This window comes from Eumetopias jubatus, unplaced genomic scaffold (genome assembly GCF_037043125.1).
Source record: "Eumetopias jubatus isolate StellerSeaLion01/CBP00866 unplaced genomic scaffold, mEumJub1_p1.0 scaffold_13, whole genome shotgun sequence".
Lineage (NCBI taxonomy): Eukaryota > Metazoa > Chordata > Mammalia > Carnivora > Otariidae > Eumetopias > Eumetopias jubatus.
Window position 1 is genome coordinate 98,608,498 of NW_028274819.1, and position 26,681 is coordinate 98,635,178.

A 26,681-nucleotide genomic window follows, 5' to 3' on the forward strand; every position below is an offset into this window, starting at 1 on the left:
AGCCCAATAAGTCGCGGGCAGCGTCCGGGGTGCGCGGCTCGGGAACGACTGCCCCCTCGCCGCGCCCCGCTCTCCGCTGCACGAGGGAGCCGGGTCTCCGGCCTTCCGCCGCGGGCTCCGCCCCTTGCCCCGGAAGCGCTCGCTGCGGGTGGAGGTTTCTGGGCCGGTCGGGGAGCCGTGCTTCCTTTTTGTCCGACATCTTAGCGAGGCTGCAGGGGTGGACGCTGCTCTCCCGGCTTCGCTATGGTGAGCTCTCGCGGGTGGCAAGCCGGTGCGGTTCTGAAAGCCGGGTGGTGCTGGGGCGCAGTTGGGGCGGCACTGGACGGAGGGCCCCCGACCCTCCGGGCCGCTTCTTAAGGCGGGCGGGGGATGGCTTCACCCATGTGCTCCGGTAGTGGGGTTAGGGCGGTGCGGGGCTGCCTTGTGACTTGGCTGCATTCCACCTTTTTCTCTACAGCCGCCCAAGGATGACAAGAAGAAGAAAGATGCCGGAAAATCGGCCAAGAAAGACAAAGACCCAGTGAACAAATCTGGGGGCAAGGCGAAAAAGAAGGTAGGAGTGAGCCCCCCCAGGAGAGGGGGGTACTGGGGACGCCGGACCCATGTGGTTGTGGTAATAAGTGACATGTAGAGCAAATGGCTTTTAGAGTTGTGCGGTCTAGAGTCCGATTGTTAGAGCTTGGGCTCTCATCACCGTTCTGTGTTTTTGGAAGAATAGGGTGGTACGCACTTAGAAATTAAATAAGAGTGTATGTTTTGATGCTTAGTACATGATATTTTATTTGATGTCGTGGGGTTCAGCCTATATCCGAAATTCGCAAAGACTTTTTTCCCCCAAGACTTCCCCCCCCCCCAGTCTAACGCATCTTTGACGCCGTTAATGGCAACTAGACTTCCTTTTATTTTGGGTTCTTGTTTCAAATTACTTGAATCTTAGTTTGTAGAGTTGGAATAGCCACCCTTGCGGTATAGCACCATGGCTATGGAAGAGAGTTCTCCGACACAGGTTGTTTGGGGAGGGAGGGAGTGGTTTCTTCGAGGAGTACTGACTTTCCTTTTCCTTTTGGTGAGCAGAAGTGGTCCAAAGGCAAAGTTCGGGACAAGCTCAATAATCTGGTCTTGTTTGACAAAGCGACATATGACAAACTCTGTAAGGAAGTTCCCAACTATAAGCTTATAACTCCAGCTGTTGTCTCTGAGAGACTGAAGATTCGAGGTTCCCTGGCCAGGGCAGCCCTTCAGGAGCTCCTTAGTAAAGGTGAGAGGGGTGTGTTGTACTGGTGTGGTTTTACACGTTAAATTGGCCTGCCCCTATTAGCTACCCTAAATGGTTTTGTGTCTTCGTTTTTTTAAGGTTATTTATTTGACAGGGACAGCGAGAGAGGGAAGGAACACAAGTAGGGGGAGTGGGAGAGGGAGTAGCCCGCCTCTGGCGGGGGTGGGGGGGCTGGATCCCAGGACCTGACTGAACGACCTAGGCGCCCCCCATCTTAAATATTTTTATTGGAATTTCCTAAAATAGGCACGGGCTGACCACTGGTTGTAATATTTTTTTTAATATTTTATTTATTTTATTAGAATGCAAATGACAAGGGGGGAGGATCAGAGGGAGAAGCAGACTCTCCGCCGAGCAGGGAGCCTGATGCGGGACTCGATCCTGGAACTCCAGGATTATGACCCGAGGCAAAGGCAGTCGCCCAACCAACTGAGCCACCCAGGCGCCCTGGTTGTAATACTATCCCTAGGGTAGACCCCAAAGCAGGGTTCTTGGCCAGTTTTGTCCCATGGACCCCTGTGTCGTCATTTTCAAATAATTTCATTTTAAAGAATTAAGAAACCCAATGATGTTGAAGTGTGGCTATGAAAAAAGTAAAGCATTTTTTGCTTAAGTATTTTAAAAATTTCGTTGTGGATATAATTACCATAATCTCATATTAGTATATGTGAGTGTAAATATTTTAAGCCACCTGTAGTGTCTAATAGGGAAATAATGACTATTTTTTTTTAAAGATCTTATTTATTTGACAGAGACATAGCGAGAGAGGGAACACAAGCAGGGGGGGGAGTAGGAGAGGGAGAAGCAGGCTTGCTGTGGAGCAGGGAGCCCGATGCAGGGCTCGATCCCAGGACCCTGGGACCACGACATGAGCCGAAGGCAGACGCTTAACGACTGAGCCACCCAGGCGCCCGGAAATAGTGACTTTTAAGTTAAAGTGCTATGAGGGTAACCATCCCAACAGTAATGGGCCCCTCATTTAGAAAGAATAAATAAAATTCGATTATCACCAAGAAATGGATCTGGGACGCCTGGGTGGCTCAGTCGTTGGGTGTCTGCCTTCGGCTCAGATCATGATCCCAGGGTCCTGGGATCAAGCCCCGCATCAGGCTCCCCGCTCAGCGGGAAGCCTGTTTCTCCCTCTCCCACTCCCCCTGCTTGTGTTCCCTCTCTCTCTCTCTCTCTCTGTCAAATAAATAAAATCCTTTAAAAAAATAAAAACGTAGGGATGTTTGCCTTTGTTATTAAATTCTCATGCTCAAATTTAGTATTTCTAGCGTCTATGAAGCATTTCATAGTACTGCGTGAAAACCTTCCTTTTTCTCTCTAGGACTTATTAAACTGGTTTCAAAGCACAGAGCTCAAGTAATTTACACCAGAAACACCAAGGGTGGAGATGCCCCAGCTGCTGGTGAAGATGCATGAACAAGGTAAGCAAGAACTCGGGCCCACAGAGTAGAAAGTATACATCCCACTTATATAAGGCTCTACAATTCTGATTCTTTTATTTTTATTTTTTGCAGATCCCACCAACTGTACATTTTGGAAAATAAAACTTTATTAAATCAAATAAGCGGATGTGTCTCTTTCCTAGGAAAAGCAGTTACAGAAGGTAATAGGTATGGGTTTGTTGACTTGGTGTTATGCCTTATGGTGGTTGGAAAAGTTACCAGGAAATGATTGGCTTTTTCTCTTTATGTGACTCTTTGTTCCTTGCTGCAGCTTCCGTTTTGAATTGATGTCTGAAAGGAAATGAAGGGTTAGCAGGATGAAGGCTGACATCTCCAAGGGGGTAGTGGTTTGGAGTCCTGGCACTGTATCCATACCTGGATTGCCAGCGGCGTCCATTATTCCAGACCCGGCCAAAAGAGGGCAGCCAGCCTACACTGGTGCTAGAGCTGTGATCAAAGTTGGCCCCAACTCTGTCTGGGGGTAGTTTCTTCAGTTTTTGTTTTTCCTCTACAAATAAGTAAACTTTTTAAACAGTTTTAAATGGGAAAATTTTAGAGAACCCATTCTTGAATTTGTTTACTTACTTTCTTTAATAAACTCTTCATAGGATGGTCCTATTTGTTGGTTTACGGAGCTGTGTTCCTCATCCTGGACCATCCAGGGAGGTGTAGCACCTGGAAAAGACCCATTAAGCGGGAATGAAGGCACTCTTAGGTTCCAGGCTACTGTGAAACATGCCCTAGCTATAAACTCTTACCTAACTGACAACTAGAAATGTTCAAAAGCAAAAGCCAGGAATTCTGGATCATGGGAAGTTGAGGGCCCTGGGCTAATTTAAAGCAACATATCTTACATGTGATATGCCGTACTGGTATTTAACAGTTTTGCTGACGCATAACTGACCTGCAACTGCGCACATGTAAAGTGTATAACTTGAAAAGCTATTGAGTGAAACCATCACAGTCAAGATACTAAATATCACCACTATGCATTGTTCTGCCCCTTTAAAGTACTTGATCTCTGTGTACCTTTTCCCAGCCCCAGGCAACCATGGATATGCTTCTGTTAATTAATTTGCATTTGCTAGTATGTACTCTTTTAGATCTGGCCTTTAATAGTTGAGATTTATCTATGCTGCACTTAACAGTAGTTCCTTTGTTGAGCACTGCTCTGTTCCTTCATTGAGGCACGTTTGGATTGTTTTCAGTTTCAGTTTGAGGGTACTGCAACTAAAGCTGTGACCATCTGGTGTGCAAGCCTTTGTGCAGACATGTTTGCTTTTCTCCTGCAATGTCTGGATCATAATGGTGGGTGTATGTTTAACTTCCTAAATCCCTGAACTGTTTTTCCAATTGGTTCTGCCATTTTACATTCCCACCAGCAGTTTATGAATGTTCCTTCACATATACAGTCTTTAATTTTAGCCACTCCGATGAACATCTTTTTACATGCCTCTGCTGAGTTTTGAGAGTTCTTCATATATTCAAGATACAGGTCCTTGATCAGATAGCACTTTATCATAACCAACTTTATTCTTTAAAAAAGTAATTGGGGCTCCTGGGGGGCAGTCGGTTTGGTGTCCATCTTTAAAAAGAGATTTATTTCAAGGGGCGCCTGGGTGGCTCAGTTGTTAAGCGTCTGCCTTCGGCTCAGGTCATGATCCCAGGGTCCTGGGATCGAGCCCCGCATCGGGCACCCTGCTCCACAGGAAGCCTGCTTCTTCCTCTCCCACTCCCTCTGCTTGTGTTCCCTCTCTCGCTGTGTTTCTCTGGCAAATAAATAAAATCTTTACATCTTTTAATTTTTTTTATTTGAGAGAAAGCGAGCACGGGGGGGGGGGGGGGGGGGGCAAAAGAAGAGGGAGAGAGAATCTTAAGCAGACTCCGTGCTGAGCATGGAGCCTGTCGTAGGGCTCAATCTCACGACCCCCTGATCAGACCTGAGCTGAAACCAAGAGTTGAACACTGAACTGACTGTGCCACCCAGGTGCCCCTAAAATAAATGGTTAAAAAAAAGAAATAATTACCTCTTACCATCTGAGAAACACTGCCCTGGGCCTTACCTGAGTGGACGTTACCAATTCCTGGTGTATCCTGTAGGGGAGGGAGAGAGAAATCCAGATAAGAAACTGATGACACTATTCCTAGCTAGAAAAAGGACAAGCCACAGGAGGGGGTGCAAGCACCACAGTGGTGCTTCTGTGCCTTGGCTGGTGTTAAATAACAGAGTCCTGTCCCTCAAAAGACTCATGGTCTCAGTAATGAAGATGTCCAAAAAACAGAGTGCCTACTAGGTGCCACGTAAGCAAAACCCTTTCCTCACAGGGCATATGTATCGTGGGGGAAGAGATTTAAGTATAAATTACACAGATTACATTCACAACTTTTTACATGGTCCCATGTACATTTACAACAGGCGACCTGTTCACATAAGCCTTCCATGAAAAGGTGACCTTTGAGCTAGAATGAGGAAAGGTAGGCCTATTATTTAAGGCAATGACGTGCAAAAAACACAAGACACAGTATGGCTGGAGTATACAGAACATCAGGTGAGGCAGTCGCTTTCTGTGTTCAGCACAGGATTGCAGGGGGGATAGAAACTTCCAGAAAAGTGATGGAGGACATCTAGCCAGGAGGTAAAATAGGCTGCCTCATCGACAGGATGTAGGAGATGAAAGAGGAAATAACTCTTCCACAGTTCTGGAAATCTAGGGATGGTAGGGGTTAGCCTCGGGTGCCTGTGGGATATTTACAAATGTCCTAAATTGAGCAGGAACTGGGGGTTCTGCAGAGGATGAGCTGTAGGAGTTGGCACTCCTTAGTGGCAGTGGGGGCAACGGGCGGATGTGATCACTGGAGGGTGAGGAAAGAGGTCTGAGAAAACACTATGGAGCGGCACAGCAAGAGACAAGAGCCCAATGGCCAGAATCGGTACAAAAACCCAGGAGAGATGGGTGTCCTGGGAATTGAGGGGGCACTGGCCCTTCCTAAATGGCTTATCCATTGTACCTGATGGCCGATGAATGTCAAAGGTTGTCCTGTCTCCATCCAGTCAAGGGCTGGGGCGGGTGGCAGGTCCAAGTACGAAGGCTGCTGTGAGGTGGAAGCCACTAGACTGAAAAAGACAAGCAGGAGCCAGGCTGGCAGATGAGGTCCTTGAATCATGAGGATAGCAGAGATGAACTTTTCCCATTTTCCAGCCAAAAAGTTAACAGAATGCTCTAACAGGCCAAACTCTGAAGAGATTCCTTAGCAATTTTACCTGTTGGTCCTTTTCCAGCTTCCAAGTGTTGAAGAGCCTTCTTCTGGGTCTGGCACTGCCTGAGGCTGAGTTTGATTCAGGAAAAATAAATGTGTCTTGGATGCTTAAGAGTCTGCCTAGGCCATGCTCCCACCCTCCAGTAGGAAACAAATTGGCATACTGGCCTATAGTACTGCCCATCTTGCAAACTTCCTCCCCTCCCTCCCAGCTCTGCCCACATTGCCACTGACAAGGCCTGCCCCCTGGCGGACAGGTAAGGGAATTCAAGCCGAGCAGATGAAGCGTGGAGTCCATGAGTTCTTTTAGAAGAGCCTGGTAGGTGAAATGCTGGACCTGGGAGAACCAGCGACCAAGTGGATTTGGATACTGCTCTGGCTCCTCCGAGGGACACCAACCTCTAAGACGGACCGAACCAGCTCCTGCCGGCTTTGCTCCACCTCACGGATCTGAGCTGCCATCTGCGGGGGAGAGGCTGCTTAGCTACGTACAAGGTCATGGGGGCTGGGTCCTTCAGTGGCCTTTTAACTCACCTCTTTGATCACCTCATCTTCCTTTTCCTCATAGGTATCCAAACCTTTCACCATGGATTTCTTGAATCTAAAAAGAAGGGCAAGTCAGCCAAGAACCCCAGCCCCTGCCATTTATGAAAACATCTGCAGGGCGCCTGGGTGGCTCAGTCGGTTAAGCGACTGCCTTCGGCTCAGGTCATGATCCTGGAGTCCTGGGATCAAGTCTGGCGTCGGGCTCCCTGCTCGGCAGGGAGTCTGCTTCTTCCTCTGACCCTCTTCCCTCTCGTGCTCTCTCTCTCTCTCATTCTCTCTCTCTCAAATAAAATCTTTAAAAAAAAATCTTCAACAGATTATTTTTTTCTTCAAATTTTGGATAATTTCAGAATCACAGAAACAAAATGAACAATAAACACCCATGTACCTTTCACCCAGATTCACTGTTGACATTTTGCCATACTGGCTCCACTTCTCTACTATGCACACATTTCCTTTTTGCGAAATCAAAAATGGGCTTTAGAACATCATGAGACTTATACTTGTTTTATCCTACAATACACACGGAAAGGTATCAGAAAAATAACAATACTACCATCGACAATAAAACTACTAAGCAAAGCTCAGGATTCCTCCGCAGTACTTTAGTCCTTGAAAAACATCCTAAGGGTATAGAGTCAGAATTTTGTGTTCAAGTTACTTGAATTACTATTCTTTTGTGATTATTATCAATTTGATATATAGCTACGATAATCTCATTGTTTGCAATCAGTTTTAGGATTTTTTTCCTGGTAAAACACATGTAGGGGAATGGCTCTACCATAGTGCCCTGGCAGCCTTGCACCTATCTGTTTGGGCAAAGCCTAGAACCCCAGCATCAGAATCTTGGCTGAGCACCTGTGTGATGCTCCTGGAACACAAGAGGAAAAGAGCTGCTGTGGGGCCATCTCCCACTTGCCTCCTTGTCTCCCCTCACACACACCCCTAGGCTGTCATGAGAGTTTCTTATCACCTCCCAGGTTCCAATGTAGTATGCAGCTTTCTGCCCAACCCTCTCAGATTAGAGCTGCAGGCCACACTGGGCTCCCCAGCAGCAGGGTGTCACTGCAGTTAGCCCTTTTTTTTTTTTTCAGAGTGGTCCTTTTTGGTGGGTGGGACAAGGACCTAGGAAGCTGGCACTTTGGGTTTATTCTCTTCACTATGTAAGTAATAACGTGTCTAAACCTAAAAGTGGCTCGTGGTATCTTAACCAGTCAAATCAGTCAGACTTGGCTTTGCCTTGTGCGTGTGAGCTTTAAATTTATAAGGTTCAAAAGTCAAAACGGGTGCCTGGGTGGCTCGGTTAAGCATCTGCCTTCGGCTCAGGTCATGATCCCAGCACGTGCTGGGATGGAGCCTGGTGTCAGGCTCCCTGCTCAGCAGGGAGTCTGCTTCTCCCTCTCCCTCTGCCCCTCCCCCTTCTCGTGCTAGCTCTCTAAATAAAATCTTAAAAAAAAAACTATTTAATAAAAAGCTCAAAGAGTCCATCCTCATAATTCTCAATTACAACTTTTTCTGCTCAACTATTCTTCATTCCCACCAAACACCATGTGGAGCTGAGCCAGGGTGTAAGGAGTGAGTGCTTTTTGGCCTCAGTTCCCCATCTCCCACCCAGTGTGAACCACAGATTTGAAGACAAGGTAGTAGGATTTAGGCATGTCTCACAATTCCCTCATTATTCTCCACACAGAGTAGGAAACAATAATAGATGTCATGAGTTTTTCTGTAATTTTGGTTCCGGGATCCCTTTGGGTTCCATTCCCCATAATCTCAATATTGTCCCAATAAAAGTAGTGTGAGGCTGTCTGTGTCCTTTTCCTGAAGCAGCAGCACTCACTCTGTGCTGACCAGCTTACTGCACTCCAGTTTCTCAGGGTCCTCTGGAGGCTAGTTAAAATAGAGTCTAAAACTATTCAAAGAGGGCACTGGGTGAGTACCAGTTGCTTGCACACACTATAAAAAGCCTCTTTTATTCCTAAAGGACCTTAATATTCTCTGTACCACAGATTTAAATAATCGATTATAGATAACTTTTATTATATACAGTTCTCTATTTGCTAAATGCATTGTAAATCCCATGCCCCAACTAGATAGAAACCTTTAAAGGACTCTATCATAGTTCTTTTGTGTCCAATATAGTGCCTAGAATAATGAGTGCTACGAAGACAACAGATACTTACGAAGGCCCTACTGAACTTTGCAATTAGTAGAGAAAGCTCCAGTACCTGACACAGACCCAGAGAAGCCCCATTCTGTTATTTCATCTCTCATAATCAGTGACTTACCGTGCATAGTCCTGGGGGGAGATCAGAAACTTCGCTTTCATTTGGAACTCAGCCTTGTTCTCCCACCAGAATCTGTTGGTTGCTTTCTTGTGCTCTGGGCTGAGAATGAACGGATAATCTCAATGATAGATTACAGAATATCCCTCAGATATCTAGGCATTAGATAAGTAATGCACACTGACATCTGGGTTTCTGCCTCTGGGCAAAGCTGAGCGAATACTGTTACTAGTCTCTTCCAGATGTCCAGTCTCCCTCTTCCAATAAAAATGGGAGAATCTGAGAGCAGATGATGGGAGGTAACCGTGAGCCAGCTGCCCAGCTGGCTTTCCCACCACTACCATCCGGACCATGGCAGCCGTAAGCCCTCCACCCCTCAAGGATGCCATGCCTGTAAGCTGACTCGACCCACCCAATCAAACCACAAAAGCATTCCTCCTCTCACTCACCCCAACCCCTCCCCGCCCCCGGCCACGCACCAGTATGCGAAAGTGCTGGATGAGGCTCCCAGGCCGGATCTCACCTGGCCAGATGCTCCAGCAGCCCCCCGTGCAGCACGGTCAGGTCTCCGTGGCTCAGGTGTTTCCGCACCTCACAGCTGCAGCACGGGCACCAGCAGCGCCGCTCGTGCTCGGGCACGTAGCGCTCCACCTGAGCGGCGCGGGTGGCCTTGCGGGCGGCCTCTACCTGCGGCGGAGAGGGTACCGGGTGGAACCCCCACGTCCCACCCTCGCGCCCTCCCTGCACTGCCGGCATCCCCCACCCCAGGCCGTCCGCGGCCCCTTCCCGCCTCCCGGCCGCACTTGGGGCAGGAGCCGCTCCAAAGCCGCCTTCAGCTGCCGCTGGTGCTTGCGACTGTAGACGTGTCCGCGACCACAGAAGAAGGTCTGGCGGCACAGGGGGCAACGCTGCGCCGGCGCCATGGGCCCAGGACTGGGTGTCCGCGACGCGCAGCGGCTCTTTCGCCATCCGGTGACCCCTGACCCCCTCGGGGGCGGGGCGAACCCAGCGGTCCCCGCGGCCCCCAGCGGCGGGCAGGCGCCACTGCAGACCCATCTGCGGCTGCGCGAGTCCCTTTGGGGCTCTCTGCAGACGTGCGCGCCCAGCCGTCACCGACATTCCCAGATGCCGTCTACCCAGAGAAAGTGGAGGCGGCGCTGTGCGGATGCGCGGGAAAGAGCAGGCGCCACAGTTAGGTGCCACTGCAGGACCACAAGCCGCACGCATGTCGGGGCATTGACAAAGACCCGCATTGACAGTGGAACAGATTGTAACTAGTACTATAGGGTGCTCACCGTGTGTCCAGAGAGAGCTTCATATTAACTACCTCACTTAATCCTTACAATAGTCCTACGTGGCGTACTATTACTGCCGGTATTTTACAGATGGGGAAACTGAGGCACGGGGAGGAAGTAACCGTGTGGAAGTTTGCACAGGCGTGAAGCATCGGAGGCAGCACCTTTGGTGCTCTTCAGTTCCGGCTGGCGGTAAGGAACGCATGCTGCAGGCGGCCTTCATCTGAGACCTAATCACAGCCATACTCCCAGGGGGTGTTCTGAGCAGTCGTTACTGTGAAGCTGTGAAGGGGAAGCTATAAAAAGGCTGCAGAGTCATTGCTGAGGGTTAACAGACATTTTTATTCTGTAAATTTTCTCATCCAGTGGAATTTTCATTCTTTACAAGCTTTTGCTAGCATGAACAGCCTTCTTGTCTGTCCTGCTCTCCTAAACCTTAGGGCCTAAGGTAAATTGCTCCCTTAAACAGCTGAAATCCCCAGGCTGTGATCTCTACCCTAGAGCACCCCAAAAAAGCCCGGGGCCCAGCCCAGACCTTACTTATAGGATGTGCCTGACAGAACTAACACAGAGTCCCAAATTTCACTTAGATTTGTTACCAGTACTGGTGCATTAAGCTGGATGGGCTACAATGTCTGTGGGTGTATATACAGTCAACTATACATAATTCAGGCCCAGAAAGTAGCCAGACTCTCCTTCAGATCTTGACCTCCTCTTGGAGCTTCCCAGTAGACTCAGGCCTCTGTCAGATGTGACTCATTTTGAAGATCCCCCAACACGCAATTCCTTGACCTCCCATCATTTCCCTGGCAGGGTCAATCCTGGACCTTGTCTGCCCAAAATTGCTCCTTCTCTAAATTCAAACTCTGAAGTTGTATTCTGACCACCATCTTCCACCCTTCCACGTGGCCTTAGTTTCCATCTTGCCTTTAACTGCAGGAAGACCTCCAGTCTTGAAGATGAGTGCTCTTACCCATTCACTCAGAAAACTATTCAGCATCTACCAGCTGCTTTGCTCTAGGTTCTCAAAGCGTGGCCTCCAGGTCAGCAGCATCAGCAACTGGAAGCTTGTTAGAAACGCAAGTTCTTGGGCCCCACCACAGACCTACTAAATCAGAAACTCTAGAGTGGGGCCCAGCAATCTATGGTTTAATGAGCCCTTCAGGTGAATTCTAATGCTCAATCAAGTTTGAAAATTAGTGGTCTAGGGCTTAAGTCCTCTTGGCTTCGCCGGATCCCAACATTGTTCCCACTACACTCTCATGGCAACCTACACTTCACTTGACCTTCCCAGACCTCTCTTTTTATCAAACCCCAAATGCAGATCAACACAGCCATCTGTTTCCCTCATTTGTTCCCAAGCTGCTTAGAGTAGTCTACACTGCTTCAACTTCTACTCACTTCTTAGCCCTCTGCAATTTTGCTTTTGAAACTGTTTCCCTAAAGTTCTCCATCACGGAGTGTTCATTCAGTTGCAACTGAACTTGACTTGTGTGAAGTGGAACTCAACATCTTCCACTTGAGAACATCCCCTATTTTCATCCTCCCAGGGAATACCACCAAGCTAAAGCCTGGAGTTTTGGGGAGAGTTATCTTTGACACCTGCTTTTACTCAGTCTTCATATCCACCCTGTTTAAGTTGTCTTACTGGATTTCTGAGACATTTAAGTTCTGTTCTATACTCTTTATACTCCTAGAGCAAACCTTGCCTCAACTCCCTTGCTCTTTTGCTTAGAGTCACATAAAATTTTTCTAACTGGTTTCCAAGTGGGTGGTCTATGTCAGCTCCATTTATCCTCCAGACTCCTCACTGAGCAGAGCCTAACTCGAGGCTTGACACGGGGGCTGGATCCCATGACCCTGAGACATGACCTGAGCCGAAAACAAGAGTGGGTCACTTAACAGACTGTGCCACCCAGGCGCCCCAGACTCTTGATCTTGGGGTCATGAGTTCAAGTACCATGTCTGTAGATTGTACTTAAAATAATAAAATTTAAAAAAAAAAAAAAACTAGGGCGCCTGGGTGGCTCAGTTGGTTGGGCGACTGCCTTCGGCTCAGGTCATGATCCTGGAGTCCCGGGATCGAGTCCCGCATCGGGCTCCCTGCTCAGCGGGGAGTCTGCTTCTCCCTCTGACCCTCTTCCCTCTCGTGCTCTCTATCTCTCATTCTCTCTCTCTCCCAAATAAATAAATAAAATCTTAAAAAAAAACTAAAAGGTTTTCTATGCTTAGACATCACATTTATATATATGCACATAATTTTTGTCACATTTGTAGTCATATCCAACATATTATTTTGCTGGGGGTTTTTTTCTCCCCAGAATGTGTTGTGGGTATCTATGTTAGCACATAGAACATAAATACTATCTATATCCCGATGACTCTCGGATGTATTTACATCTTCAGCTCAGACTTATCTTCTGAACCCCAGACTTATAACAGTTATCTGTTATAACTGCCCTGATGTCTCACGGATTCTAAAGATTTTATTTATTTATCAGAGAGAGAGAGAGAGAGAGAGCACAAGCAGGGGAAGTGGCGGGCAGAGGGAGAAGCAGGCTCCCCACTGAGCAAAATGCCTGATGTGGGACTCAATCCCAGGACCCTGGGATCATGAGCTGAGCCAAAGGCAGGTGCTGAATGCACTTAGCCACTCAGGCATCTCACAGATTCTAATCAGAACTGCTCAAACCTGCTCCTCCCACAGGCTTCCCCACCTCACCATTCTCCCCAATTGCTCAAACAAACCAACCAACCAACCAGATCTAAGCCTCACTTCACCTGCATCCATTCAGTCCTGTTGACTTATTGATGCTGCCTCCAATCTACATCTCAAATCAGCCTGCTTCTCTCTAGTTCTCTGGCCGCTGCCCTAGTCCACCTGGACTACTGCATCACCTCCTAACAAATCCTGTTGCTTCCATGTGTGCTCTCCTAGCAGCCACTGCCAATGAGCGGCTAAGCAGAATTTTAAAAATAAGGGGCACCTCGTTAGCTCAGTCTGAAGAGCATGAGATGCTTGATCTCGGGGTCGTAAATTCGAGCCGCATGTTGGGTGTAGGGATTACTTAAATAAAACTTAAATAAAAAAGTTCTGTTACTTTCACTATACTTGAGAAAAAAATGTAAATCCCTTATCATAACCTAGAAAGGCCACATGGCCTGGTCCTTGCCTCCCTCCCCAGTCTCACCTTGGGTTTTTCTCCCCTCGCTTACTATATTCTGTCCTGTGGCCTTATCCGCATTCCATCAACAGGCCCAGGTGAGGAGGTCCCTCCCTCCCAGGCTTTATCCACTTTGTGCCCTCTACAAAACACTTTTATTCCCCATTCTGCAGCCTGGATACTCGTTATCCAGGTCTCAGCTAAAATCTTTTAGGACTTCTCTGGGGCGCCTGGGTGGCTCAGTCGTTAAGCGTCCGCCTTCGGCTCGGGTCATGGTCCCAGGGTCCTGGGATCGAGCCCCGCATCGGGCTCCCTGCGCCGCGGGAAGCCTGCTTCTCCCTCTCCCACTCCCCCTGCTTGTGTTCCCTCTCTCGCTGTCTGCCAAGTAAATAAATTAAAAAATCTAAAAACACAAAACAAATAATGGTTGCATAAGTGAAAAAAAAAAAAAAGGAGCCGAGAGTAGGAGTAGAATATGCTATCAGAGGGCAAAAGAGGCAAAGGCAGGTTTCTCTCAGGGCTGCTTTTTCCACAAAGGCTGTATTTTGTTCTTTACTTCTGACCTGTTGCCTTTGGGATCCACTTGCAACTCAGACCAGACATGGACAGGAATGTAGGCAGGGATAAGGATGTGCAGAGGAGGTGGACAAATTGAGGCCAGGCCAGATGAAACTAGAGCTGAGGACTTGGGACCCTGTCCTTCTTCCTGGGAGCTAGCTAGACCCGAGTGGTGGTGGTGGTGGTGGTGGGGCCTCTGGGTGCACAGTGCTGGGTGGGCCCAGAGGGAAGGACATGAACGACCTGGTCCCTCCACCCACTCCCTGAGTGGATATCACATAGAGATTAGCATCCAGAGGGTCTAGGAGGAGAGAATCACAAAGCACCTGCAAAGTGGATTAGGGAAAGGCCGCTCTTGTCTTGCTCCAACTGGGCACCTGCACATGTCTGTGCTGTCTTTTCCTTGGAACTGGTCACTTTTTCTTCCCATCCCCTCGCTGCTCTTCCGCACCTCCCCAGCCTGCCCCTCTGCCTCCTTGGAGCATCAGCAGCACCCCACAGAGCCCAGCTGGCTTTGGGCACTTCTGGACAAGTAGTGGCTGTTCTTTTCTAGACCTGGGATAAAGAACCAGTGCTAACTCCTCCTGTGAGAAGCCTTCCCTAGCTCCTCCAGACAGGGCTGATTGTTCTCTTCTCTGTGCTTCCAGAGAATATGGAATGTGCCGCTTAGAGAAGTTACTAGTGACAAATCATAGCAAATAGTGCGTTCTTACTACCTGAAAAGCCCCACGCTAGGCTTTGGGGGGCTGGACTTATAAACGTGCATTGTCCTCCCTGGTTGCCCATGTCGCTGTGGGTGAGCCCCTCTGGGCAGGGGCTATATTTTATCTGTGCTTGGTTCAGTGGTTCTCTACCCCACCAGCCTTAATGCCCCAGGAATAGAGCAAACGATTTGTAAGACTGTCTTTACCAGGGCGCCTGAGTGGCTCAGTTGGTTAGGCGACTGCCTTCGGCTCAGGTCATGATCCTGGAGTCCCGGGATCGAGTCCCACATCGGGCTCCCTGCTCAGCGGGGAGTCTGCTTCTCCCTCTGACTCTCTTCCCTCTCATGCTCTCTCTCTCTCATTCTCTCTCTCTCAAATAAATAAAATCTTTAAAAAAAAAAAAGACTGTCTTTACCATCTTGGGGCGCCTGGGTGATGCAGTCTGTTGAGTGTCTGACTCAGTTTCAGCTCAGGTCGTGGTCTCGGGTTCGTGGGATTCAGCCCATGACAGGCTCTGTGCTTAGCATGGAGTCTGCTTGAGATTCTCTCTCCCTCCCCTCCACACACACACTCTGTCTCTCAAATAAATACATAATCTTTAAAAAAAAGACTGTCTTTACCATCTTGAATCTTGCTGATAAAATAACTTACCAACACATGTAATTTTAAAAAGGTCGATATAACACTTTAACTGTAATATAACAGAAAAATAAAGGGAGAGAAATTTATGAAATAAAGTGTATTTCAGTGGATAAACTAGACTTGAGAATATGAGATAGTAGGAAATTTGTACATACCTACGGTGAGAAGAGCTTAGATTTAAGAGAGGATATTCAAATGACTATTGAAAATACTTCTTTATATTGGCTGTCCTGATATAACAACTATTTGTCCATGTAGAATCCCCGAGAGAACAACAGACACAAACACAGACTCATACAGCTGTGTGCTATCGGTTTTAAATATTAGAGCAGCTTTGCTGTCAGTGAAGTGATTTTCTGAAGTGGCAAACAACTCTTGGTAAACTTCCAAACCAAAAAAAAAGGCACAATTATCCTTCATTTTACAGAACAGTTGCATTCCTGAAAAGTTCAGTATATCTTAAAATGATGCAACAAGGGGCGCCTGGGTGGCTCAGTTGGTTAAGAGTCTGCCTTCCGCTCAGGTCATGATCCCAGGGTCCTGGGATCGAGCCCCACGTCGGGCTCCTTCCTCGGCAGGGAGCCTGCTTCTCCCTCTCCCTCTGCTTGCCACTCCACCTGCTTGGTGCTCTCCCTCTCTCTATCTCTATTAAATAAATAAATAAAATCTTTAAAAAAATGATGCAACAAATACTCTCTGCTTAGGTGTAATACCAAGTTAGGTTCCTGGCTGAACTCCTTGTCTACGGCCCCAGGTATAAGGGTCAGTTCTTCAAGGTCAAAGGCTGCCTTCAGCATGGAGGATATCCCAAGCCCTGGGTTCTGAGAGTGGAGCTATGTTCCCGGGCAGGACTGGGGTGGGGGAGCAGGACAGGGGGGAGCAGGAGAGGGAATGAGAGGCTGATGGGAAAATCAGTATTGTCCTCAAGCACTGTCTGAATGCCTGGGGCATCCGGATGCAGCTTTAAACCTTGTTCTTTCTCCCTCAGCCCACGGGGCTTCTCCGTATTCCCCTCGGACCTGAGGCTGGCACCTGGCCCTGCCCTGGACACCAGCTCCTGCCACCAGGAAAGCTCCAGCAGTCCGGCTGGGATCTGAAGCCTCTGAGAACTCTGAATCCGCTGGTGCTCTGGCTTCTCCCAAGGGCGTGGTGGAGACAAACAGCAAGGGGGATGTGCCTGCATCTTGGCTCTAAGTTCCCACCCTTTGCTCAAAATGGTTACATGGGGAGGAGAATGAGGCTCTGAGCCTGACTATCCCCTTTTCCAAAATAGCTGTTTCCTCTCGCCCTTCTCACTGCTCCTTCTTGGCCTGCTCAGAGGGTCTGTCTCTCCTTCAACTGCCCCACAAGTAATGTCTTTCCTTAGGCTGCTTTCCACTGTTCCCAGTTGATTACATCCCCTCCTGTGAGTGGCGGGCTGCTATGAGCTAGCATCTCCCAAGACTATCCTCATAATCCAGAAAAATGGGAGTGGCTCCAGGATCCCTGAAGGGGGTGGAGTATTTTCTTCCTTTGAAGAAAGAAGAGCACGAGCTCCCTTTGTGGCGCGCCAGGCCAATGGTGTCCATTTCCAGCCCCAGAGCTGACCCCCGCCTCCCACCCCATCCCCATCCCAGAGACTACACACACACACACACACACACACACCAGAGACCCCCCCACACACACACACACACACCAGGCTGCTGCAGGTAACTTTAATAAGGGATGGACTGACTCCTGCTTCTTGGATTTAAAGGTCAAAGAGGAAGGGCATCACATCTGTAAGAAAAAAAGAGTCAAGGGAATCTACCTGCCCTTTGCAGCTGCTGTTCCCTCAGCCCGGATCATCTCACAGCAGATGATCTACTTCTTTTCCCTCAAGGCCCAAATGCCACCAGGTCTCCAGAAAAAGAAAAAGCCTCCTTTGCACATGACCCCTCATACCATGCTTCTCTCGCAGCGTGGCCACCATTTCCCCAGGCTGCGGGCTGTGAGGCCAGCTGCACCTCAGTGGTTTTTCCATCCACCCCCTGGACCTCAAGGCCATGCCTGTGTGGGCGGGGTCCCACCGCAGGCAGGCGCCACGCCAGGGTCTTGGGCCGCTGCCATGCTCCCCGCCCCCCAACAGAAGGTGCCCCGTGCATGGCGTGACCCAACCTCCCTCCCTGCACACTCAGCCTCTCGTCAGGATGGCCAGGCCCCCTCCCCTGAGCCCCTTGCGTGACAGGACCTCTCACCTGGCTGGCTCATGCACTGCTGGATACTTTCCAGACGCGTGGAGGCCAGGCTGCGGGCCTCCTCGGCAAAGCGGCGGTGTCCCTCCTTGGTCAACTTCCAGAGGCAGGAGCGGGGCCGCACGCTGGCCCCCACCTGCATGCTGACCGGCACTTTCTCAAAGCTGTCTCGGAAGCAGAGATTGTGACGGATCGTATTCTTCCAGCCTTCCGGGGCCGTCCGGAAAAAGGGGAAATGTTGTCTGTGGACAGGGAGGAATGTCAGGAAAGGCACGGTTTCTTTGGGAGAGGCCCTGTCCTGATGCTCTTGTTCTCCCCCAGGGCCCAGGAGCCCCGGCCCCTCTCTCGCGGTGGAGAATGGCAAGCTGGCCTAGAAGAATGGCTCTCTGCTGGTGGAGCCCGTGGCAAAGCCCCACCTGGTGCGTTGCTTGTGCAAACCCTCATCTTTTAAACCCAGTTTATTGTTCCCATTCCCGGGCTCGTTTTCCTCCTTCCCTCTGAGGGCTCAGGACTGTGACTTGCGACGCAAACAGCAGAATCAGGCTAACCGACTCCTGCAAGAGGAATCCTGGTCAAGGAAGGACACCACTTGTGGATCAACATTCTGAGATTCTCCGGCTAGAGGGAAAAGGTCGGAGAAGCTCCTCACACCCATGTGCACACGACTCTCAGAGGCAAATGTAAATCCCTTCTCAACTGGGCACCCCTGGCCCCTGGGGGTGCCGGGAGCTGTGGCCGGCAGTCCAGCCCAAAGGGAAAGCATGTGAGAAACTGCCGGGGAAACCAGACTTTCTACTGGAAAATCCTGACAGGGAGGATGGGAGAATTTCTGACCCAGGTGAATTTATATTTTAAAGAACTCAGATACAGGGGCGCCTGGGTGGCTCAGTCATTAAGCGTCTGCCTTCGGCTCAGGTCGTGATCCCAGGGTCCCGGGATCGAGCCCCACATTGGGCTCCCTGCTCCGCGGGAAGCCTGCTTCTCCCTCTCCCTCTGCTGCTCCCCCTGCTTGTGCTCTCTCTCTCTCTCTCTCAAATAAATAAATAAAATCTTAAAACGGTTGGATTTTTTTAGATGTGGAAGGGAGTGAACGTGGATATCTTCCGGCACACAGGATACGTGGACACACATTTGGGGACACCCTGGAAGCAGTGCCTGGGAAAGGAGGCCTGGGAACACACTTATCCTTTCAGACCCACATGGTAAACCAAGGCAGCAGCCCAGGGCCACTGGGGCAGACTGGCCCTGGCCCCCTCCCCTCCCCCTCCTCACAGGACCCCCAGTGGCACATACCGAGTGAAACTGTAGATCTGTTGCACGTTGAGGCCACAGGGGGAACTGTTTCTTAATGCCAGTGCAATTAGGTGGAAGTAATTGAGGGGGGGCCGGGACCAGAGCCTCCCCTCCTGGCTGTTGGCTTGCCGGAGCCTCCGACTCTGGAGGGGGGCCCTTTTGTGAGGGGACGGGAGAGCCACAGAGGAGCTGTCATCGTGGTCCTCAGCCTCCTCCTCTTCTGTGAGCTAGAGGAGCACAGAGTAGGAACTGGTCCTAACTCCACCACCTCTACTCCACGGGGTGCGGTGGCACGGGCGGGGGTGGTCTGGGCCACCGCCTGGGCTTCTCCCCAACCCAAGGGCGCACGGCTAATTCCTGAACCCATTCACCCTTGGTTAGCCCTAAGCAAACAGCCCTGCCTACAGCCCAAGTCCAGCCCACGGGCCCAGAAATTCCTACCTCCCAGGGGCTGGGGGAAGAGGCAAACCTCTTCCGCTTCCGAGGGGGAGACTGCTCGCTGGAGGAAGGCAGCGACTCTGACCCTGGCGCTGTGGCCTCCGAGGAGCAGTTGGCGCAGTCTTCCTCTCTTGGGGGCAGCTGAGGGGAGGGGAGCGTGCTTGGCAGATCCTGCCACTTACGAGGTTCTGGGACTTCCAGCTTTCCAGGGGGAAACACAATGTTGGGGTTTACCCACATCCACAGGTTGGGCTCAAGGGCTGGGCCTGTGTGGAAAGAAAGGAGGTTGTGCACCACAGCTCACTGGCTCGGGGAGGGGCGGGGGGCCTGGGCCGCACGGCCATGCTGGAGAACCCACCCCCTACTCACCATCGTTACCAGGGCTGGCTGTTTTCTCCACGGGTACTTTTGGTGGCTCAACTATTCGGAGTCTGTATCTGGCAACTGACAAAAGGAAAGGTTGAAGAGGGTCAAAACGTCCTGGGATTTCCACTGTGGCCCCAGGATCCTGGGCCTGGAAGTTTCTCCGAGAGAGGGCTGTGGGCCCGCCCCAGGGCGTTAGGACACCATATTTGACCTCTCTGACCGTCTCATTCTCCACTCCACACGCACTGTCCCCTGAGCGATCTCATGAATGCCTGTGACTGACTTCAGCCACCATCTATCAACTCAGGGCTTCCAAAACTTCACCTCTAGCCCAGACTTCTCTGCTTGCCCGTAAACAGAACTGCCTGTGGGAGGTCTCCACTACGCAGGCACTTCGAACTCAACATTTCTAAAACTAAACTCCATCTACCTCCTGTATTCCTTGTTTCAGCAAGTGGCACCACCACCTAACCAGTCCTTCAGGCCGGAAACATGCAAATGTTCTTGACTTCCTAACTCTTCTCTTTCCAGTCTAGCTACACCCAGTCAGTCCCCAAGTCCAGCCATAACCCTACAGCGTTTATCTGCTGTTCTCTAACTTAATCCTGTTGCAGTGGGAGCATCTTCCCAATATATCAATCCAATCTTGTCACTCTTCTGCTTAAGAACTTTTTGATGGCTTTCCATGAGGGCCACATTGAAGTTCCTTGAGGTGGTCTACAAGGCCCTGGCCCCTCATCAGTGTTGTCATTCCTCCCAGGCTCTCTCTACATCTCCAACACACCACACTCTAGATCCCGGGCCTTTCCACAAGCCATTGTCTTTGCCAGAAACACTCTTCCCTCTTCCTGCTGTCCTAGTTAATTGCTAGGCACTCATCACATTTCTGCTTTTTTTACAAGATTTATTTATTCAAGAGAGAGGGAGTGCGAGTGAGTGGGGGGAGGGGCAGAGGGAGAAGGAAAGAGAATCTCAAGCAGACTCCCCACTGAGTACCGAGCCTGATGTGGGGCTCAGTCCCTCGACCCATGAGATCATGATCTGAGCCAAAATCACAAGTTGGATGCTCAACCGACTGAGCCACCCAGGTGCCCCCATCATGTTTCTGTTTTTGTTGGTTTTTTTTAAGATTTTATTTATAGGGGCGCCTGGGTGGCTCAGTCGTTAAGAGTCTGCCTTCGGCTCAGGTCATGATCCCAGGGACCTGGGGTCGAGCCCCACATCGGGCTCTCTGCTCGGAGGGAAGCCTGCTTCTCCCTCTCCCTCTGCCGCTGCTTGTGTTCCCTCTCTGTCAAATAAATAAAATCTTAAAAAAAGATTTATTTATTTATTTGACAGAGAGAGACAGCGAGAGAAGGAACACAAGCAGGGGGAATGGGAGAGGGAGAAGCAGGCTTCCCGCCGAGCAGAGAGCCCGATGTGGGGCTCGACCCCAGGTCCCTGGGATCATGACCTGAGCCGAAGGCAGACTCTTAACGACTGAGCCACCCAGGCGCCCTGAAAAGTGGAAAAAGTAGAAAGAGATATAAAGTTGGAAAGAAAAAGACACAACTACCATTATTTATAGAAAAAAAGAACGTTAAGATAGAAACCATACAAAATCAATATACAAATTATTAGAACCAATAAGGTCCCAGCAAGTTTGCTAGACATAAGAACAACATACTAATAAACACTGTTCCTCTACAGTAGCGTGAAGAAACTGGAAAATATACTAATAATAAATAATAATAATAATAAAAATTATGTTATTTGGTTACAGTAGCAATCAAAATTATAAATTATCTAGGAGTTGGGGCGCCTGGGTGGCTCAGTTGTTAGGCGTCTGCCTTCAGCTCAGGTCATGATCCCAGGGTCCTGGGGTTGAGCTCTGCGTCGGGCTCCCTGCTCTGCAGGGAGCCTGCTTCACCCTCTCCCATTCCCCCTGCTTGTGTTCCCTCTCTCGCTGTGTCTCTGTCAAATAAATAAAATCTTTTAAAATAAATAAATAAATAAATTATCTAGGAGTTAACCCATCAAAGAATGAACTAGACCTTCATGGGAAAAAGATGCAATCACTATTTAAGGACATAAAAGTTCTGAATAAATGAAGACATGATACATATTATAAAGACACCAACTGCCCTCAAATTAATCCATACATCTTATGCAGATATCATAATACCTAAAAATTAAAATGTTCTGCATAGTAAAACCACGAAAAACAAAAAACATTACTAGACAATAAAATAAGCCAAAAAAGAAATTTTCAACTCATAAAGTTCTTAGCTCTCTACTAGATAGACAACCTTTCACTTTTTGATGTTGTAGGAGCTAACAAACCTATAAATGGGCAAAAGATATGAATCAGTATTCACAAGGAAGGGATATCTGAATTACTAACAAGATGCTCTCAGCCTAACCAGTAATAAGAATACGATAAAATAATGAGATAACACTTTACATCAAACTGACAAGAATCATAAAAACAGATAATACCAAGTGTTGACAAAGATGCAGGGAAATAGAATCCTTCCTCACATTGCAGATCTGAACAGCCACTGGTGCTTCCATACTGAAGGACTGATCGCTACACGTGACAGTCTACTCCTGGGTGTGTCTATTCAAGTCAATACAGGAACTTTTATGCTAATCTTCCTTGTTAGGATCATTTAGGTGTAGAGATTGATTCAACAAACAAAGAAACAAACTTAAAAAAACAATACTTCACCCATCTTTCCAACTAACTCCCTCCCAACTAGCCTTGGATACCATGATATCACCAATCCATTGATCCGTGGCTTTGGAGTACCTTTGGTAGACCTGGATTTATTCAGGGTTGTGGTTTGGCCAAGCAAGTGCTCCAAAGCCAGCGACGGTCAAAGGAATTGATAGTGTTTGCAAGAGAGAACACGTTTGACCATGGGATTCCAGGTTAAAGAGGGGAGACTATCCAGGGATGGAGAACAGTGAAAGTAACAGGGTCAGCAGGTTGGTGATCTCAGGGAGATCAAAGGAGAGTGCTGCTGTCAGTCTCCCTCCCTCCCTCCCTGGCACTGATGCTCTCATGCCTTCTCAAGGACAATGTTGGTGTAACCAACCGCTCCTCTATTCACTGTTGTGTTTCTGTTGGATTATTCTCATCAGCATTCAGGTATGATGTTAAGTCTCTCATCTTACCGAAAAGACCTTCTTTTGTCCCCATTTTCTGTGCCAGGCCATTGCACCACGTTTTTGCTTTCCTTTGAGGCAGAACTCCTAGAAAGAACCACCCTTGAGCCCTTGCCAATCAGGCTTTCATCTCTACCACCCCACCCAAACCACCATCATCATGGTCGCCAATGATGTCTGCTGTACTAAATCCAATTGTTGGTCTACCTCACACCTGACCTCACAGGGGATAGGTCATCTCATATGACCACTCCTTCCTTGACACATTTTCTTCACTTGCTTCTAGGAGACCACGATCTCTTGGTTTTGATTCTCAGTGGTCATTTCCTTAATTTTGGCTGGTTATCTCTCTTCTCTCCAGTATCTTTACAAAGGAATGTCCCCAGGGTTCATGCTTGGTTCTTCTCTCTTCTCTTCTTCTCACTCCTTAAATGCTACCCACATACCAAAGACTCTTAAAATACACCTCCCTCCAGTACTCCAGACTTATATATCCTCCTGCTTACTCAACATTTTTACTTGGAGATCTAAAAAGTATGCCAAACTCAGCATCAGTCCCAAACAGAATTCCTGATCTTCCTCCCTAAATCTGTCCTACCAGAAGCTTCCCCTGTCTCAGCATGAGGCCACTCCATCCTTTTACTTAATCAGCCAAAACTTTGGAGGAATCATGTTCTAATCTCTCTTTCTTACACTATACATCCAAATCCATCAACGAACCCAGATGGTTCTGCTTTCTCGGCCACCACCCTGACCCTCCAGCCTACCACCATCTCTTGTCTGGATTACAGTAGTAGCTTAGTCTACCGGCTTCTTAGCTCCATATTTACAATGTACTTTCAACACAGCAGCCACAGTGATCTTTTCAGAATATAGATCATGCAGGATTAGTTACATAATTTGCAGGGCCCACTGCAAAATGAAAATGAAGGGTTCCTTGTTCAAAAATTAAAAATCTCTGGGGCGCCTGGGTGGCTCAGTCATTAAGCGTCTGCCTTCGGCTCAGGTCATGATCCCAGGGTCCTGGGATCGAGCCCCACATCGGGCTCCCTGCTCGGTGGGGAGTCTGCTTCTCCCTCTCCCACTCCCCTTGCTTGTGTTCCCTCTCTCGCTGTCAAATAAATAAAATCTTTAAAAAAATGTTTAAAAAAAATTAAAAACCTCAAGACTGATAGCAGAACATCGAACCAAGTACCAGCCCCCTATGCAACCACACGGCTCACACGCTCGGGAAGCCTGAATCATGTCACTCCTCTGCTCAAAACCTTTCAACCATGCCACATCTTACTGAAAGTCAACCCCAAGGTCCTTAGAGTGGCACATGGGCTCTTCCGGATCTCTGCTCCACACCCTGTGAACTTCCCTCTGTATTTAACTCTGATCCAGCTTTGCTGGCCTCTTTCCCGTGCCTCAAACACCCCAGGCATATTCCCTCCTTAGGAATTTTGCCCTATTTCTTCTGCCTGAGAAACTTTTCCTCTAAATATCCTCTTGCTCACTGTCTCACCCCCTTCAACTCTTTGCTCCAATATTATGTTCCTAAGGAAGCCCAACCTGATGACCCTATTTAAAACTGTGGCTGCCACCACCTCAACCCACAACCACCACCATTCCTGAACCCTCTTACGGTGTCCTTTTTCCCTTAGTTGTCACCTTATAACATACCATATATATTTTTTTTAATGTTTTATTTATTTATTCATGAGAGTCAGAGAGAGAGAGAGAGAGAGAGAGAGAGAGAGAGAGAGAGAGAGAGAGAGAGAGAGAGAGCAGAGGCAGAGTCCGTTTAGACTTGTCTGTTTTGTTCATTATGTATTACCAGGGTCTAGAACATCGCCTGGCAAATTGGAGGTGCTCAATAAATATTTCTTAATCAACAAAGATACTGGAATTCGTTAGCATTACTTATGGTGGCAGAGAGTTGGAGACAATGTAGGTTTCCATTAGTAAGGAGAACTAAAATGCAAAAGGTAGTATATGCAGATGATAGAATACCACCCAGCCATCAGAAATAACGAACCAGGGCGCCTGGGTGGCTCAGTTGGTTAAGCGACTGCCTTCGGCTCAGGTCATGATCCTGGAGTCCCCGGGATGGAGTCCCACATCGGGCTCCCTGCTCAGCGGGGGGCTCTGCTTCTCCCTCTGACCCTCTTCCCTCTCATTCTTTCTCTCAAATGAATAAATAAAATCTTAAAAAAAAAAAAGAAATAATGAACCAGATCTTCATTCAGCAACCAGAGTAGCTCTCAAAAACAATGTGAGTAGGCAGGGGCGCCTGGGTGGCTTGGTTAAGCGACTGCCTTCAGCTCAGGTCATGATCCTGGAGTCCAGGGATCAAGTCCCACATCCAGCTCCCTGCTCAGCAGGGGAGTCTGCTTCTCTCTCTGACTCTCCTCCCCCTCATGCTCTCTGACTCAAATAAATAAATAAAATCTTAAAAAACAAACAAAAAAACAACGCAAGTAGCCAAAAAAAAAGCAATGAGCATTTAGTAATTTAAGGTCATCTATAAACATAAAATAACGTTAAATAGTTCTCAAAGATACACCTATCTAATGACATTAAAACAATTAGGGTAGATACAGGGGAGTGTGGGAGGTGAGGGAAGGTCGTGTGGGGCGTGGGGGGTGAATTGAAGGGGGACAATGGGTTAATCCAAGCACCTTGCGGGAACAGATGACAATAATGTACCACGAACTAGGAGGTGATCACCTCCACTCTCTGCCCTTGAGGTCCCAAGAAAAAGTCCTCTTTTTAAAGACCACGACGGTCACCCATCCCTTCAGCAAATATTGAGCACCTCTAGGTGTCAGCCAACGTACTAAGAGGGGGCTACAGCCTTGAACAAAACATAACTTTTTTAAAACACAGAACGAGTGAAATGCGTGGTGTGCCAAATGGCGGTAAGCGCCATGGAAGAGGGCCACGGCGAGGCCTAGAAGGTTCTGGGACTCAGCGGGCAGTGGGGCGGAAGTGGCAGGCAGCAGGCGGACGGATGCTGGGGCCGGACCCGCTGCCCGCAGGGGGCTCTCGGTGGAGGCCTGCCTTGCCCCCTCGCGGGGTGGGAACGGGGTGGGGGCGCCGGCCCGGCGAAGGGGCATGGGCCCCGAAACCGCAGCCAGCTCCAGGTTCCCCTGCGGGACCCGCGGTGGGGGGCTGGGGGCCGGGGAGGGGGTGAGCGCCCCAGCGCCCAGCGAGGACCCCACCTGCCGCCCGCCACGCCCCTCCCCCACAGCGCCGGACACTCACGGTTCTGCTCGGCCAGGGGCAGGTGCGCCGTGGTGAAGGCCAGAAAGGATTCATTGCCCATGTCCCAGTCCAGCAAGCCCGGGACCTGGCCATGGAGGCTGGCCCAGAGGTCGAGGTGTTGGAGTTTCAGGTCCACCTTCAGGGAGAGGAGAGGTCGCCCGGTAGGGGGTGGGAGACTCGGAGACACTGAGGCTGAGGCCTCGCACCACTTCCTCAAAGCCCCGGGCTCGGGCTCGGATCCGGTTAGTTGGCGCCAGCTCAGGTGTGGAGAGTCCCCAATTTGAGGCCTTTAATCGCCTCTGGCCTCCACCGGCTACTCTCTGCGACCTCTCTCCTCAACCCCTTACACTTTGATTTTGGGGCTTGGGGCCCCTGAGGGTCCCGAAGGGAGGGATCCCAGGCCCTCTTGCCCCTCTGCATTTGCACAAAGCTCTGCTTGTGTTTAGTAAGTTTCTCTACCACCACCACTGAAGAATGATCCCTTGATAGTATTAATAGCTACTTTCTAGAGGTTCTGATAGATTTCATGGCTTATCCAAGATCTTACTCGTAGTACTTGCTGAAGATAGGATTGGGGGGTGGTTTTTTTTTTTAAGATTTTTTTAGGGGCACCTGGGTGGCTCAGATGGTTAAGCGTCCGCCTTCGGCGGCGGGCATGATCCCAGAGTCCTGGGATCACGGCTCCTTGGTCAGCCAGGAGTCTACTTCTGCTTCTCCCCCTCGACTCGTGCTAGGGCACTCTCTCTCTCTCTCAAATAAATAAATACAATCTTAAAAAATAAATAAAAAATAA

The 26,681-nt window shown here is 49.2% G+C and overlaps 3 protein-coding genes across 4 annotated transcripts; 1 reads left to right on the top strand and 2 right to left on the bottom strand.

The window, feature by feature from the left end:
- The first annotated feature begins 142 nt into the window (after positions 1-142).
- On the top strand, positions 143-2,895 carry RPS25 (ribosomal protein S25). Its single transcript, XM_028105894.2, has 5 exons — positions 143-246; positions 458-553; positions 1,075-1,258; positions 2,607-2,706; positions 2,800-2,895. The coding sequence occupies exons 1-4, from the start codon at positions 244-246 to the stop codon at positions 2,699-2,701; spliced, it is 378 nt and encodes a 125-aa protein (XP_027961695.1). The 5' UTR covers positions 143-243; the 3' UTR covers positions 2,702-2,706; positions 2,800-2,895.
- CENATAC (centrosomal AT-AC splicing factor) lies at positions 2,765-9,799 on the bottom strand. 2 transcript variants are annotated; one of them, XM_028105893.2, is made up of 11 exons: positions 9,617-9,799; positions 9,337-9,500; positions 8,817-8,915; positions 6,520-6,586; positions 6,385-6,447; positions 5,990-6,054; positions 5,737-5,842; positions 4,791-4,821; positions 3,313-3,402; positions 3,103-3,235; positions 2,765-3,018 (listed from the first exon to the last, which is right to left on the bottom strand). In XM_028105893.2, exons 1-11 carry the CDS (start codon positions 9,734-9,736, stop codon positions 2,943-2,945), a joined length of 1,014 nt encoding a protein of 337 aa, XP_027961694.1. In that variant the 5' UTR covers positions 9,737-9,799; the 3' UTR covers positions 2,765-2,942. The 2 variants fall into 2 exon arrangements, 1 of the variants encoding a protein (XP_027961694.1); XR_003609749.2 differs by having other exon boundaries at positions 2,932-3,018; positions 3,103-3,215.
- Positions 9,800-16,908: 7,109 nt separating this feature from the next.
- FOXR1 (forkhead box R1) lies at positions 16,909-25,949 on the bottom strand. Its single transcript, XM_028105938.2, has 6 exons — positions 25,889-25,949; positions 19,493-19,567; positions 19,127-19,389; positions 18,686-18,912; positions 17,396-17,634; positions 16,909-16,937 (listed from the first exon to the last, which is right to left on the bottom strand). The coding sequence occupies exons 1-6, from the start codon at positions 25,947-25,949 to the stop codon at positions 16,909-16,911; spliced, it is 894 nt and encodes a 297-aa protein (XP_027961739.2).
- Between the last annotated feature and the right edge of the window lie 732 nt (positions 25,950-26,681).